The sequence below is a fragment of the Eutrigla gurnardus genome (assembly GCF_963514095.1).
Source record: "Eutrigla gurnardus genome assembly, chromosome: 20".
Classification (NCBI taxonomy): Eukaryota; Metazoa; Chordata; class Actinopteri; order Perciformes; family Triglidae; genus Eutrigla; species Eutrigla gurnardus.
In genome coordinates this window covers 1,116,652-1,132,944 of record NC_139931.1, presented here as the reverse complement: position 1 = coordinate 1,132,944, position 16,293 = coordinate 1,116,652, and the positions used below count along the sequence as shown (strand labels likewise).

Here is a 16,293-nt window from a genome sequence, read left to right as displayed (position 1 = left end):
TTGTTTATTTACAGAAATTTTCAGTAGAAATTATTTACTTGTAAAATATTTTTTTTTCTTGCAGCACGTGTGGTGAAAATTAGATTTTAACTAAAAACTGTAGATGAAATAGTGTAATTAATAAAATAGATTAAAAGAAAAAATGTTCCACATAAATACTTTTATTTGAATTTGACATAAACGAATACAAGAAGAAATGGCAATTTTTGTATGTAACTTTTGCACCTTGATGATCATTTAGTTTTGCATGTGAACATATAAAATATGCAAGAAACGGTGGAAAATCAGTGTATAACTTTACATATGAAGTCAAATACTCACATTTTTTTAAATCAGCATTTTCACTCATAAATATAGGTTTAACACCATATATGTAGACTTTACATATAAGAGCCTCACTCACATGGTTTGAATGCAGTCTGGAGGTTCACACAATTTAATGGCAAAACAGGACAAACGACAGATTATCAGTATTATTTTTAGATTTCCTGCCAGGAGATAGAACATCCTCTATACATGTGCAGCACTACATGTTGTCTGAGACGACGGCGTCCTTCACTCCTGCAGCCATCACAGCGAAGAAGAAGTTGGGGAAGAAGGATCGAGCGTAGACGGCCAGCTTGGGGAGCGAGGGAGCAATGACCACCTCCTTCCTCTTGTTGCTCAGCGTCTTCACGATCTCAGCGGCCGCCTCGTCTGGAGAAACGCCCAGAGGTTTCTTCGTGTACAACACTGCAGAGGGACAAAAAAACGCAGCCTTTATTCATCAAACATCCTCAAACATAGTCGTACTACCATTTAAATGAACACTTTTTACACATTTATCTTTAATTTACATGTTGGCTGAGTATCAGTGTTGGATTTTAAGTATTTAAGTGGAAGTTTAAGGTTATTGTACTTAATTAATCATCTGGGAGCCTCAAAGTATCCACAGAATCGGAATCATAAGTGTGGCCTTTTAATTTGGGAGAGTCGGTCCTGATGATGTCACCTGAAATCGATCCGACTCATCCTCTGGGGACCAGGAATATTCACTATTCGCAGTAGTAAAAGAACTAAAGTGTGCGGTTGAACTTTTTACTCACGTGACCAGATGGATTTGGAGGGCGGCGCCGCGTTAGCAGGCGGAGCAGAGAGGCCGATGAAGTTGTAGCTGATGGTGCTGACGGAGAGGCCAAACTCCTCCACCTCCGCTCGCAGGCAGTCGAAGAAGGCCTGGACCGCGTGTTTGGAGGCCGCGTCTGGAGAGAACACACAAGTTAAACACCAGATCTTCATCTCTCATCATTACCTCGTTTAGAACAGAACGATTATAGCCTCTGCTAAGATCTTCACGTGCTAATGCTAATGTGCTAGTCAGCAGGTAAGCCCCGCCCCTAAAGCATCCCCTGCTTTCTGGTCTGGTGGACTCTAAATGGACCATAATGTACTAAATGAACATCATGCTGGATTGAAGAAGACTTGAAACTAGAGATTGAGACCATAAACTCATGTTCACAATGTTTACTGAGATAATACATCAAGAGAGAAGTAGGACCATTTTCTCATAGACTTCTATACCACCAGAGAGGAGTCGCCCCCTGGTGGCCAGCAGAGAGAAGTAGGACCATTTTCTCATAGACTTCTATACAACCAGAGAGGAGTCGCCCCCTGGTGACCAGCAGAGAGAAGTAGGACCATTTTCTCATAGACTTCGATACAACCAGAGAGGAGTCGCCCCCTGGTGGCCAGCAGAGAGAAGTAGGACCATTTTCTCATAGACTTCTATACAACCAGAGAGGAGTCGCCCCCTGGTGGCCAGCAGAGAGAAGTAGGACCATTTTCTCATAGACTTCTATACAACCAGAGAGGAGTCGCCCCCTGGTGGCCAGCAGGGAGAATGACAGTTTATGCATTGCCTTCCTATAAACTCACATGTGGTGCGGAAGGGCACGGCGAGTTTCCCCTGGATGCTGTTGACCAGCAGCAGGTGTCCCGTCCTCCTGGAGATCATGGACGGCAGCAAACCTGCAACAGAAAAAAAACTTCAGACACTCAGCGAGAAAATCAACGCTGTGTTTTTTTAACCCAACCAGAAAAATCGTCCACCTTTGGCCAGCGTGGCCGGTCCAAAGTAGTTGTTGTCCATCAGCAGCTTGTCCATCTCCAGGGAGACGCTCTGAGCCGGAGCTCTGACCTTCATGCTGCTGTTGAAGATGACGACGTCCAGGCAGCCGTAGCACTCCAGGATCTCGGAGATCACCTCGGGCATGCTGTTCATGTCGCCGAAGTCCAGCAGCACCAGTTTGGAGGGAAACGTCTGAGGGTGACAGGGGTTTACAAATTACTCCACGATGTGAAAGAGGAATCCAGTGGGTTTCAAATCGTTCTGATTTAGAAAGTAAATCGTTGTGTCGTTTGTTTGGCCTCTTTTCACATTTTCAGACGTCTGTAAGTTCCTCAGTTTCTCCTCTAAACTTCTCTCATGGTTGCAAACAGGTGAAAGTATCCAATATTTCACAACTAACCTCAAAGATTAGAGGAAAGACTCAAAAATATAATGGAAATTTCTGCATTACATTCTTTTTTTTTTTTTTTTCAACAATCATCTCAGGACCCCTCAGATTTATCTGGTGACCCTTCAGAGGGGTCCAACCCCGATGTTGGGAACCTCTCGACTCCAATATATAAAACCGTATATTAATACAGTTAGCTGATTGTATTTGTAGGATTCTAAATGCAGTACTTCTACACGTGGTGAATATATTTGTGTATTTTTACCACCGTGGGGTCTGAGGCGTTCGCCAGGTCGTCAGCGAGTTCTTCCAGTTTCTCCCAACTCTTCCCACAGAGGATGAGCCTCGCTCCACCTTTGTGAAACACGCCTGCACATACTGCAAAAAACACCACCAAAAAACAGCATCATCAGCAAAAAAAAAAACAAAAAAAACATCAAGTTCACCATAAAATCCAGCAGAACCAGAATCTTTGTTTCTTTGCACCGGTACCTTTTCCGATCCCGGACAAAGCGTCGGTTATCACCACCACTTTGTTGCGTACTGACGTTTTGGACAACAGACCCATGACGACGCCGTAGAGGTAGAAAAACCCGGCCGTCAGCACGATGACGCACGGCACCAGGAGGACCGTGGTGGTCCACGTCGAGTCCATCTCCTGCAGGATGTCCTGGAATATGTGTTACTTATTAAAGATGCACAATTCAAAGGAAAATGTATTCTTGTTTATAGATTGCTCGCATGGCATTCTGGGAAATACGCTTATTCACTTTCTGGCGGGAAAGATAAATACAAGATTCAACCAGCAGCCGATTAGCGTAGCTTAGCACAATGACTGGAAACGGGTGGAAATGGCTAGCGTGCACATAACTCCGTGTTTCCGTCAGAAACAAACAAACAAACAAACGAGACACAACATCTAAATCTGTGAGCTTTAGAGGTGATGCTAGCTGTTTCCCTCTGTTTCCACTCTTTATGCTTAGCTACGCTAACTAGCTGCTGTCTGTTGCTGCATATTTATTGTTCAGATGCAACGATGTGATTCATCTAAATCTCAGGAAGAAAGCGAATAAGTGTGAGTTGTGGTTAAAGTATGTTCTATGAATTAAACATACTTTTCCGATGGAAAATGATTTCCCTGACGATGCGGATGAGATGAGATGAGGATGTCGGATGCCTTCTAGGATCTAATGAACACACGTGAAGAAGAAAAGGAGCGTTTCATACCCAAAAGCTCTCCGTCTCCGTAACATTGGAATCCATCTCACCTTCTACAACGTGTTTCTAAATCTAACTGTTCTTACAAGTCTGGAGACAGAGGACGATCAAAGAGACACACAAAAAACACAATAAACAAAATAAATGCAAAATGACCTGAAAGGGGATGCACAATGTCCATAAAGAGACACAAAACAACCACAAAAATACATAAATTAACACAAAAATACACAAAACGGCCACAAAAATACACAGAACATATATGAAACAACCACAAAAATACACAAAACAACCACAAAATACATATAACAACTACAAAAATACACAAAACAACCATAAAAATACACTAACTGACCACAAAAATACACAAATTAACACTAAAAGAAAAAGAAACAAACAAAGTTTGGATCTTTGACCTTTTATTTCAGCTGGCGGCTCGTTGTTTGATTTACAGACTAACATTCATCTGCAGACACAATCTCTCCTTAATTTCTCCTTTAATTTCTGCTTAATCTGTTATAAACACTCTGAAGTCCCGGTTTTTAACGTTTCACCGACGTGTCCGACAGGGAATCTGAAGACAACCTTTGGGTTTCGGCTGCCGAGCGCCGGCTGTTTGTCTAAATATAAACCACCCTAGAAATAGATACAGTATCTCCCACAAAGAGCCACGTTATTCCACGACAGGATGGCGAGATCATTAAACACAAAACTGAACAGCAAAAAAGAAACCCAGCATTTTTATTTAATTCCACGCAGCAGATTAAAACCAGTGTTAAACTCCTCCAGCTGTTGATGAAGTGTCTTGTGAGTAGATTAAAGACGTCTAACTGACCTCGATGCTGCAGAGAAACGAATGATCCTCCAACACTCGCTGCCTCCGAGGCCCTGCAGGTGTTTGTGGGGTTTTAATTCGCCTCCCGAGGAGCCGCTCGCCTCAGCAGCTCGATCACTGAGCTCCTCGGACTCCACGGCCTGCAGAGCTGCCACGGCAACGCTTTTAATAGCAGCACAGCTGACTCTGTTATGTCCCGTGTTTGTGGTGGAGAGTGACAGGCTGGCTTCTCAATGTAGAGTGGAACACATGCACTATAATAATATAATCATTATTATTAATTATAACTATATTTATATATTATCTCATACAACAGACAAAATAAACATAAACAGGCAAAGATCATATGACAAACACATATATACTGTAAATAAAGAGTAATAGTTATAATAGCAATAATAATTGTAAAATAAAAGTTTTAGAAGAAGAATTATAATATATTTCGTTTTTCTTCCTGTTACGCGTGTGTTTATGTGGCTGACCCTTGACCTCTTGTAGCTAACGGCCCCAACTGACAGAACTAATGTTAGCTTGCTAACGTATGACGTGTTAAAATGGTCGACGGTCGACATTTCTGACCTGAAACTTGATCAGGTTAGCAGCTGATTGATAACTGAAGATTTTAAATTAACCATACGTGTCACACAAATGACACAACGAACTTCAAATTATGAACTTTTATGTCCACGGTAAATTTGACTGGTTGTGCCACTTAGCTTAGCATAAGCTATCACTTCCCGCTCATTATAAAGTTCATTAATGGGCTGCTAATAACACTTACTTAATAACCTGATTAATTTATTATTTAGTTTAAAAACTGCTGATGAATGAATTTAGTGTGTGCGTGAGAAGAAATTCAAGGCTCTATCAAGTTGGAAAGAAAATTGTCAGTTTGACCGGATGTTAATAACACCACAATAAAAGCCAAATATGTCACTCGCTGCTATGCATTAATATTCTGCTCTAAAAATAAATTGTTCGCTTTAATCTCAAATGTTAATCTTGTCATAGTATTATTGCTGTTGTTGTTATTATTATTATTATTATTATTATTATTATTATTATTATTATTATTATTATTATTATTAAATGCAATTAAATAGTGTGTTTCGTAAACTTAAAAACCCCCGCTACGTCTGAGTGCTTTTATTTTGGCGGTGTTAACCGGATGTAGTATATGTACGGTGCAGATTTCAGGTTTTTTTTGCTGCACTGACACACAGCGGGCTGGTCGGTCCATCGTCGCCCTCAGACGAGGCAGACCTGCTATATTTTTATACGTTAACGCCGCTGAAATGTCGGATTTCGATGAATTTGAGAAACAACTGAGCGAGAATCGTCAGGGTGAGTAATGAGTATTAACGGTCTCGTCTCCGAGCTAGCATGGTGCGTGACATTAGCCCTCTCATTATTTTATGAATGAATAACCCGACCTGACGGCAACTTCGGCGTGTAGTTTTCCACAACATGACTCAGCTTATTCACGTTGGCATAGTAACCATTTACCGTTAGCCTAATGCTGCTGCTCATCCTACAACCGTGCTAAACATTACGTGCATTACTGAACGCAGTCTGGCGCCGGTGAGCTTACACGGGGAATTCACCTGCCGCGCTCCTGCGCGAGACCACTCGATGCGAAACCCCATTCAAATAATGCGCATTTTAAAATGTTATCCTTCTCCCGAAAAGATACGTAAGGTAGAACATACTTAATACGACATTTTCTGATTCATTATGATGCCATTTTCCATTCGGCATAAATTATTAATTGTTGCAATACATTATTAATCAAATTAATACATTTTTAACTGATTTGTGTGAGTCCCCTGACATCAACAACAGCAGCAATACTAAAAACGATGATGATTATGATGATATTCTGAGAAGATATAATTAACTCATGTAGAGCTGAAACGATTAGTTGATATATTAATTAGTCAATAATAATTGGCTACTACTTCATATTAGAATTTTAAGCAAAAATGCCAAATATTCCCTTGTCACATTTTCCCCCATGTGTTGTTTATGTGTGACTCAGAACTAAAAACAATATATTTGTTTTGTTTTTTGGGGGACTGTAAGTCAGACAAAAATTGACATTTAATGATAGGAAATTATGACAGGATTTTCTCACTATTTTCTGACATTTTAAAGTCCAAACAACAAATCTATTAAAATAATTGTTAGAATAATATAAATAAATAATGCACCGAAGTACAGTGAGATGCATATGTAACATACAACACAATGAAGGTTCCCAGACACAAAGAAATAAAGTAATAAAAAGAGAATCCCTTGACTTTAAATCAGCGTGGAGCTTCGGGTGGATCAGATCTTTACAGAAATAAAGAGTTCTAATTATCGATTAGTTGAAAGGTCTTAAGTCGTCCTCCAGCCGACATTCCCCTTTTTGTCAAGAAGAACAGCATCATAAAACTGTCGGATCCCTCCAAGAAATATGATGCAGCGGTCTGTCGGCTGCTCAGAGGAGACTGCAGGGAACCAGAGCATGTTATTAATATAGAAAAGGATATTTTATGATATTAATTTAACTGTTAAATAAATGTAGTGGAGTAAAAGTATAAAGTAGCATACAAATCCAAATACTGCACTTATAAATACAGTCCTTGTGCAAATGTATTTAGTATTTTTGCAGCTCTGCTATGTCCAGTATTATGTATGAATGTTACTCTTGCTTGCTGCTCCACAGAGAGAGAAAGAGAAAGACATAAAAAGAGGAGTCGCAGTGGATCTCCGGCCCGAGGCGTCAAACATCGCAGCTGGAGCAAAGAGCGAGGGAGTCGCAGCCGGGATAAGAGGAGTCGCAGCCGGGAGAAGAGGAGTCGCAGCCGGGAGAAGAGGAGTCGCAGCCGGGAGAAGAGGAGTCGCAGCCGTGAGAAGAGGAGTCGCAGCCGGGAGAAGAGGAGTCGCAGCCGGGATAAGAGGAGTCGCAGCCGGGATAAGAGGAGTCGCAGCCGTGAGAAGAGGAGTCGCAGCCGGGAGAAGAGGAGCCGGGACCGCCGGAGCTCCTCCCGGGACCACAAGAAGCACAGGTCAGTGGGCGACTCATTATTTCTTTTCATATCACCCAGGATGAATCATTGTACTCTGATACATAATAATCTGTCTGCTTTCTCCGGTTCCAGCCACTCTCCGAGGCGAACACGGAAGAAAAGGACATGCAAATATTGGGACGTGCCTCCTCCGGGCTTTGAACACATCACACCAATGCAATACAAAGCTATGCAAGGTACCTATCACGTTGTCTATGTTCCCTTGTTTTGGTCTCTGAGATAAACTTCAGGCCGACAGCTGCAGGGAAGGAGCCACATCGCAGTCAAATCTGATCACGTAGACATGATTCACATATTTTTTGGATTAAATGTGAATATTCAAGGATATCATGGAGAAAAAACTCCAGAATTTGCATGAGAATCATCATTTTTGTCCACGGTTCCACGCCAAACAGGAGCCTCTAAAAGCTAATTAAACATGCAAATCTATGCAACTTTATGGCACTATTTGATTTTTGTATGATTTTTTGAATCAATGTGATGATGTTCTCTAATCTAAGCTGTCTTGTCTGGTTATTTGATCCATGAACAATGTCTCAGGTTGATTTAGAGATATTTTACATTCAATGCTGGCTGTAAATGAGTCATCGCCGTCGTTCCTCCGGTGGAATCACGGAGCACAGCTTGCAAGAGGAGAGACAGTTTGTATCTGAAGCTGCTGTCGTTGTGCTCTCTGCCTCAGCGGCCGGACAGATTCCAACGATAGCGCTGCTGGCGACGTCCGCCGCCACCGGGGCGGCTGCAGCGCCGACACAAGTGCCCGTCGTTGGCAGTCAGATGACGAGGCAAGCCAGACGCCTCTACGTGGGAAACATTCCCTTCGGAGTCACCGAGGTAACGCCTCTTCTCCTTCCCCCCGCTTTCCGTTTGACGTCCTGTGATATTTATACCAACTGCTGATGTGCTCGCGTTGTTTCCAGCCTTCTGTTGTCTCTCTCCTCAGGAGTCCATGGCGGAGTTCTTCAACGCTCAGATGAGGCTGGCGGGGCTCTCCCAAGCCCCAAGCAACCCCGTACTCGCCGTGCAGATCAATCAGGATAAGAACTTTGCGTTCCTCGAGGTGTGTGATGTCATGTCCGGTATGTTTTAGTCACAAAGTTCTTTATTTGAAGCAATAGTTTGATATTTTGGGGTTTTACACGTATTGTTAGAGGAGTTAGAGGAGAAGGTAGATATCACCCTCAAGTCTGTAATTCCTCTTTTCATTTTTCAATTAAAACCATTCACAATTATCACTATTACACTATTAGCAGAATTTTCTTGAAGAAATTCATAAATTTCCTTATTTTCTATTTTATTCCACAGACATTATCTTCTGTTTTTCTTATTTAATTTCCCATGAATAACATTGTACCTTCTATTTAAACAATTATTAATATTGTTACAATAAATGTGAAAGAAAAAAATAAAAAATAAATATATATATATGTAGATATAGATATCAAAGGTTGTTTTTGTCTTTTCCAGTTTCGCTCGGTGGACGAGACGACGCAGGCGATGGCCTTCGACGGAATCATCTTCCAGGGTCAGTCACTGAAGATCCGACGACCTCACGACTATCGGCCGTTGCCCGGCATCTCGGAGCAGCCGGCCTTCCACGTCCCAGGTCCGTCTCCGGCTCGCACGCAGCGCTGACACGATGTCGTACGTGACGTAATTAACCTTTTCTTTTGTCTCCGCAGGCGTCGTCTCCACAGTTGTTCCCGATTCCCCCCACAAACTGTTCATCGGAGGTCTGCCCAACTACCTGAACGACGACCAGGTATTTAACCTGAAACAGGCCCGACAGGTGCACGCCCATGTTCCCTCATTTTCTATCACTTGCTAAGGTTTTTTGTCGCACTTTGAACATGCATAAAATATGATTTACATTTCTTTCTGACATGAAAAAAAATAAAGAAAAAAGCTGTTTATTAGAGCCAGAAACAGAACGTGACCCCAGAGCATGAATACAAAAAATAATAACACATTCAAATAAGGTTAATATATAATGACTTTCATTTGTGAATATGTATTTTCAAGTATTCACAACTACTACAAATAATGAATTATATATAATAATATAAATATTTTGTTCAAACTATATTAAGCAGACATTAATGTTATGTCATTAATTATATATGAACATCATGAGAAGGCATTTTGTGAACTGCTTAAACACCTTTCTCATGTTAAGCATACTGATTAAAGAAAGGTAAGCCAAGTCCAGTATATTCACATAAGAGGCTGTTAAACTGACTAAATGTTGCTCCCGATTCATTTGAGCCAATATCGTCAAAGAAAAAGTCCACCTTAAAAAAAACAAAAAAAACAGGATGTTTTATTTTGAAAAGCAGCAGCATTCACAGTACGTCCTAAAGTTCAGTGACTGTACAGTGAGTTGATTAAATGAATTGCTCACCTGCTGGAAAAACTATTAATTGACACCCTTATAATGAGCTGAAATAAAATGTTGATTAATTGTATTATTTTTCACCTTTTTCTTACATTTTAGGGACCAAACGATTAATGTGTTGATTGAAAGAAGATTTCGGTCAGGTAGAAGGGCATTATGGGTAGTCAAGTTGACAAATTAGTTGGAAATAACTAAAGTATAAACACCTGGGTGGACTTTTTCTCTGAGAAAATCAACATGTAAAGTAAATATTTAGTGGTAACTGAGATCCTTTAAAGGGCTACACCGTTGAACACCTCCATCTTTGCTCTCAGGTGAGCAGGTGGTGTAAACGTTCTCTGTTACTCATTGAATTTAACTCTTAACTGTCCATTCTGTCTCATTGACTCTAACTAGCTCACAGAGCTCAGCCTGATGTATACGACGATGTTTTAGAGCCATTGTAGGTTAAAAAGAAATTCTTATGGAGACGGGGGGAGGGGCTAATATTCTGAGAAAAACGATTTATTTAAAACCTATGAAGTCATTCATTTGCAAGGGAAAAAAACAATAACAATCTCTGAGATTAAAGTCAGAAATTTACAAGAAACAACCCGAGTAAAATGTGTTTTTATTTTTTGTTTTGTCAGGGAGGCACCGTAGACATCACCGATAAACACTGTGATAACGTGAGCAGCCGAGTGCAAATTATATTCATAATATATATTATTAGAAAAAACATGAAAGAAAATAAATGTTTTATTTTTATCTCATAAAAAAAATGTAAAAAAAATAAAATAAAATGTACAACAGGTCTTACATGGGGATAAAGTAAGTGACACATCCCGGCATCAGCATCATGCTCATGAGAACATGAATAAAACTATGTGTCTTTCAGGACCTTCGGTTCTCTCAGAGGCCTCCTTTTACCAAAATAACTGGAGGAGCACTTTGCGACTCACGTTACTGCAGCATCTAACGGTGGCGTCTGTGGTCTGATGAGGTTGATAAAACTTTCCTTGACCAAAAAAAACACAATTTATCTTCTTTTTTTTCTCGTAAATTTGCGACTTTAATCTTGTAAATTCTTGAATTATTCTCAGAATATTACCCAACTCCCCCAGCTCTGTGTTTATTATGTTTCCAGCCTGCGATGGCTCTAATACGCCGTCGTAGATGTATATTATTCACTGACTTATTTTCTAATACTTGCAGTCACTTGCCACTGCGTTGATACTCACAGCTCTTTCATTTTTGTTCCCCCACTTTGTCCCCAGCTAGGGGCCTGTAAGATCGTTAAGTCTGCGCTCATAATTTGTTCAGTAGTTCTCATCTACTGCTGCCATGCCAACATGTAACACAAGGCAAGTAAGACATTCTGGTCCTCACACGGATTCACTCCCAGCCAGCAGCTCCCTTACCGGCTACTTTCTGTCTCCCATCATGCATTTGGAGCGCGTTTAGGGACCCCGGGGATTTTTTTGGGGGGTGGGGGTTTAAGGCCTGATCATTAAAACTTGGGAATGTTGTTGTTGTTGATGGTGGTTTTATTTTACCGCTCACATCATTGTAAAATAGCATTTCCAGCTTTGAGATTATATATGTGATATATTTGTAAGCGCCTCACAATAAATAGGAAGTTAATTCGTCTGATGTAGCTCAGATCCACATCAGCTCTTCTCCAAACCTTCAAGAGACATTTTTTTAATCTATTTTTTATGTGGCAATGCAAAATCTGTTAAAATACAAAATATACAAACAACCGAAGCAAAGTTTCTCGTGATTATTTTATTCAATAGTCAATGATTTTAGGTTTCAAACAGACTTTTAGAATTCACTCTGTAGGTTTTTCTGCATGTCCACTATGATTTTCCGGTCTCATATCTTTTTACCGCCTGACTCTTCTTCGCAGGTGAAGGAGCTCTTGACGTCGTTCGGACCCCTCAAAGCGTTCAATCTGGTGAAGGACAGTGCCACGTCGCTGTCGAAAGGTTACGCCTTTTGTGAATATGTGGACGTCAGCGCCACCGATCAGGTGACTTTTTAAAAATATGTTTTTACCTTTATTTTACCAGGAAGTCTCCTTGAGATTTAATTTTTTAAATGTTTTTTTATAAATGACAATACATGGAAACGTATCATAAAAACAGCAGAAAAGAAAAACAGGGAATACATACAAGAAGAGACTGAATCCAACTCAGGTACAAGGAGTTGTTAGTTACATGGACCGTTTGCTTTTCATTTTCCCCGGATACGAGGTAAATGGTGCGTTCAGGTGTCGGGGTTACCGGCTGTTGTTTGGATGCGTGACTTTGAGGTCTTGTGTGTTTTTTTCTCCGTTCAGGCGGTTGCCGGACTCAACGGGATGCAGCTGGGCGACAAAAAGCTGATCGTCCAAAGGGCGAGTGTGGGAGCTAAAAACGCCAATCCTGTGAGTCCTTTTAACCCCGAGATCACTGAGGAGAATCACAGCGAGCCTGCATGCACGACAGCAAACTAAATCCGTTTTTTCCTTGGAAAAATAACAGCGGGAACCGAGGATTACCGGACTAAAATTGGCTCAAACGTCTCTGTGATTAATGGAAACATGCAGTTCACCATGTGGCACAAATATTGTTAGAATTTGTGTCCATAAAACCGAATGAAAGATAAAAATCTGTGGAGGAGTGCAAAAACAAATTCCAAACCTGAAACAACGGGAGGAAATCTTTAGAAATGCATTAATTAGCTGCATGATTCTCTGTCCACACTGTTGAACACATTACTGATCTGAGGTCAGCACTAAAAAGAGAAGGTATGCTCCTCAAAACGACACAAAACTGGTGAAAAGAATATGAATAAAGAGAGAATATGCTCTGAGAAGCAAATGAAGGGAAGGGATTCTTTATTAAATGTTTATTTTTATCTGTGTGTATATATACAGGCATGTGAGAAAATTAGGACACCCCATTAAATAATCAGCTTTTTATTTAGAAATGGTTCACATATCAATGTCCAGTCATGTTTTTACGTATTTTTCAAAAAGAAAGTGATTTAATTGCAATTTAACAACAAAAATGAACATTGTTTGACAAATCCAAAAAAAGAAAAAAAATTAAAGTATGTTTTTTAATGGAGGAAAAAGTTAGGACACCCTACCCCCTAATAGCTAGTGTTGCCCCCGTTGGCTGATATAACTTCAACAAGACGCTTTTTGTAGCCTTTTACCAGTCTCTGACATCGATCAGGAGAAAGTTTGGCCCACTCCTCAATGCAGAATTCTTTCAGCTGTGAGATGTTTGAGGGGTGTCTTGCATGTACAGCCCGTTTCAAGTCACTCCACAGCATTTCAATGGGATTAAGATCAGGGCTTTGACTTGGCCATTCCAGGACTCTCCACTTCTTCTTTTTTAGCCAGTCTTTGGTGGATTTGCTGGTATGCTTTGGGTCATTGTCTTGTTGCAGTATCCAGTTACGTTTCAGCTTTAATTTTTTGACAGATGGTTTCACATTTTCTTCAAGCACCCTCTGATACACAGTAGAATTCATGATGGATTCTAGGATGGTGAGCTGGCCAGGTCCTGCTGCAGCAAAGCAACCCCAAACCATGACACTGCCTCCTCCATGCTTCACAGTTGGTATGAGGTTCTTTTCTTGGAAGGCTGTATTTGGTTTACGCCAAACATGTCTTCTGTTCTGGTGTCCAAATAATTCTATTTTAGACTCATCTGTCCAAAGAACCTTATTCCAGAAGTTGTGGTCTTTGTCTATGTTCTCTCTGGCAAACTTCAGTCTGGCCTTAATGTTTTTTTTAGAGAGCAAAGGTTTCTTCCTTGCACACCTCCCATGAAAGTCAAACTTGTGTAGTCTCTTTCTGATTGTAGAGTCATGCACTTTCACACCGACAGTAGTCAGAACCTGCTGTAATTCCCGTGATGACATTTTAGGATTTTTGAGGACTTCTTTGATCATCCTGCGTTCTGCTCTGGGGGTAAACTTGCTTGGACAGCCAGATCTTGGCATGGTGGCAGTTGTCTTGAATGTCCTCCACTTATAAACAATTTTACGAATCGTGGAATGGCTAATGTTAAATTCTTTAGAAATCTTTTTAAATCCTTTACCAGACTCGTAAGCGGCCACAATCTTCTTTCTGAGGGCATCAGGAAGCTCTTTAGACCTCACCATGGCGCTCATCTCAACTTCTCAATTGTCAGGGGCACACCAAACTAAATCTGAGGTTTAAATAGGGCAAGGCTCCATTCAAATGCTGGGTAACAATCTACTAATCATGTGCACCTGATGTGATGCACCTGTTTGGGATTTTCAACATTTTAAGAGGGATAATATAGGGGGTGTCCTAATTTATTCCTCACCAGAAATTGCATTATTTTTTAATTAAATTTTCACAGAAAGTTTTAAAAAGGCTTTTCTTATTTTTTTAATTGTTTAGTTATATTATTTGGATCCCTCAGTTTCATTAAAATTGACATTAAATACCCATATGTCCAAATATATTTTAAAATACACAGGATTTCATAAGGTGTCCTAATTTTTGCACATGCCTGTATATCCAACATGTTAATTTACCAGAGTGAATTTAGAATCATAGTCTAAGCTGATGTGTCGGGTCTTCCTCCCCCCCAGACCTCCATCATAGAGACCCCGGTGACGCTGCAGGTCCCCGGGCTTCAGAGGCTGCAGACCTCCAGCGTGCCCACGGAGGTGCTGTGCCTCCTCAACATGGTGATGGCCGAGGAGCTGGTGGACGACGAGGACTACGAGGAGATCCTGGAGGACATCCGCGAGGAGTGCTGCAAGTACGGCAGCGTTCGCTCCATCGAGATCCCGCGACCCGTCGACGGCGTGGAAGTCCCCGGCTGTGGGAAGGTACCGGATCAGAGTCATCACCTCCTCAAAACACAGATTATTAATTCAGATTAATCATCGTCACAGAGCAGTGACATTCTGTTCTGGTGAAGCTCAGTTTGTAATTCTCCTTCATCACGAACCCCTCAAACCCAGATGTCACTTGGTTGTTCTTGATCTTTCCTCTTTTAATTGTCAGACTGTGAAAACACTGGAAAGTGTGTCAAAGTTCTGCAACAACAGATCAGTGTCTGTGTGAGGATAAACATTAATGCTCCGTTAACCTTTTCACTGTCATTTAAAAGTGTTGCGATAGAGCGCTTTTCAAAGTAAAAGCGCCCGTCTACGTAAATCAGAAATCTCACCTTTGTGTCTCTTGCTGAAGAAGCACCGGTGGGTATTTTCTGCGCTCTGGCCACAGGGGGGCAGTAATGAGGCGAATAAGAATACACAATAGAAAAACCAGACATGGACAAGCAACACATGTCAGATTTATGCTGAATTAAAAGTGTTAAATAACATTGTAACTTTTTTAAAGGAGTTAGACTTCAACGATGCAGACGAACTAGTTGGTTTTAAAAATGTAGTCGTAGCACCGCTTCTCCTGAGATTTCCTAAACATCCAGGACAGCGACGGATGTTTTTCTTTAAATGCCCGAATGTTTAATGAACTTTGCACACATGTAAGGACTCAGTCATAGAGCCCTCCTGTCATCTTCATGCCCTCCGGGACCTGACAGACTGTTTCTCTCTGCAGATCTTCGTGGAGTACGTCTCTGCTGCCGACTGTCAGAAAGCCATGCAAGCTCTCACCGGCCGCAAGTTTGCCAACAGAGTGGTGGTCACCAAATACTACGACCCGGACATGTATCACAGACACGAGTTTTAAAAAAGCACAGTCCAACAAGAAAAGACTTTAGTTTTGTTACGTCTTCTTCTTAACAAACTGATCGCAGCGTATGTTTCTCCTCTGAATATCTAACTCCCGGCTTTAGCTTTAACACCCACACAGTGAGCATTCTGAATTTAAAAAAATACCGTAGCATCCATTATATTTGTAGTAGAATGAATGTGACATGTATCTTATCTAAACTAATACTGCCTGACGATGCCAGAGTAGATGTCTTATCGAGTATGCACTATGTGAGAAAAAAAAACAGTCAAATGTTTAGATTTCCCTCCTGAGCACAAATCTCTGTTTTAAATTTGAGAAGCCATCATAAATGTTTATTGTGGGCCTATGAGAAAAAGTTTATTTATTTATTTTTCCAAAGTAATATTTTCTGCTATACATCACATATTAATATTAAAATCCTTCTTGCTGGTCTCATTTATAAAATTAAGCAGATATGCACATTGTTAAAAAATTATGTTTTGTAGATCGCAAACTGGATGATTCTGTTAAGCGTTATTCTTTGTGTGATCTGTCGGAGAGAATATTTATTAAAATAA

At 40.8% G+C, this 16,293-nt stretch overlaps 2 protein-coding genes across 4 annotated transcripts; one reads left to right on the top strand and one right to left on the bottom strand.

Annotated features, from left to right (window-relative positions):
• Window positions 1–158: 158 nt before the first annotated feature.
• LOC311030768 (dehydrogenase/reductase SDR family member 7C-B-like) lies at window positions 159–4,715 on the bottom strand. 3 transcript variants are annotated; one of them, XM_084036741.1, is made up of 8 exons: window positions 4,549–4,715; window positions 3,723–3,803; window positions 2,988–3,165; window positions 2,761–2,873; window positions 2,089–2,299; window positions 1,915–2,007; window positions 1,086–1,241; window positions 159–732 (listed from the first exon to the last, which is right to left on the bottom strand). In XM_084036741.1, the coding sequence occupies exons 2-8, from the start codon at window positions 3,756–3,758 to the stop codon at window positions 527–529; spliced, it is 993 nt and encodes a 330-aa protein (XP_083892867.1). In that variant the 5' UTR covers window positions 3,759–3,803; window positions 4,549–4,715; the 3' UTR covers window positions 159–526. The 3 variants fall into 3 exon arrangements, with proteins under 3 accessions (XP_083892867.1, XP_083892868.1, XP_083892869.1); XM_084036742.1 differs by lacking the exon at window positions 3,723–3,803 and adding an exon at window positions 3,611–3,682 and having other exon boundaries at window positions 4,549–4,714; XM_084036743.1 differs by lacking the exon at window positions 3,723–3,803 and having other exon boundaries at window positions 160–732; window positions 4,549–4,714.
• A 1,036-nt stretch (window positions 4,716–5,751) lies between these two features.
• LOC311031390 (splicing factor U2AF 65 kDa subunit-like) lies at window positions 5,752–16,091 on the top strand. The gene is made up of 12 exons (XM_084037696.1): window positions 5,752–5,892; window positions 7,259–7,361; window positions 7,530–7,601; window positions 7,695–7,798; window positions 8,305–8,456; window positions 8,566–8,682; window positions 9,090–9,228; window positions 9,305–9,384; window positions 11,909–12,031; window positions 12,341–12,427; window positions 14,620–14,862; window positions 15,599–16,091. Exons 1-12 carry the CDS (start codon window positions 5,844–5,846, stop codon window positions 15,728–15,730), a joined length of 1,401 nt encoding a protein of 466 aa, XP_083893822.1. The 5' UTR covers window positions 5,752–5,843; the 3' UTR covers window positions 15,731–16,091.
• The last annotated feature ends 202 nt before the right edge of the window (window positions 16,092–16,293 follow it).

Coding starts and splice junctions, on each gene's coding strand:
- LOC311031390 (XM_084037696.1), top strand. CDS start 5,844: ATGTCGGATTTCGATGAATTTGAGAAACAACTGAGCGAGAATCGTCAG. Junction 7,362..7,529: donor CGAGGGAGTCGCAGCCGGGA/TAAGAGGAGTCG, acceptor TCGCAGCCGTGA/GAAGAGGAGTCGCAGCCGGG. Junction 12,032..12,340: donor ACGTCAGCGCCACCGATCAG/GTGACTTTTTAA, acceptor TTCTCCGTTCAG/GCGGTTGCCGGACTCAACGG.
- LOC311030768 (XM_084036741.1), bottom strand. CDS start 3,758: ATGGATTCCAATGTTACGGAGACGGAGAGCTTTTGG. Junction 2,300..2,760: donor ACGCCTCAGACCCCACGGTG/GTAAAAATACAC, acceptor TGTCACCCTCAG/ACGTTTCCCTCCAAACTGGT. Junction 1,242..1,914: donor CGTGCCCTTCCGCACCACAT/GTGAGTTTATAG, acceptor TGTTCTCTCCAG/ACGCGGCCTCCAAACACGCG.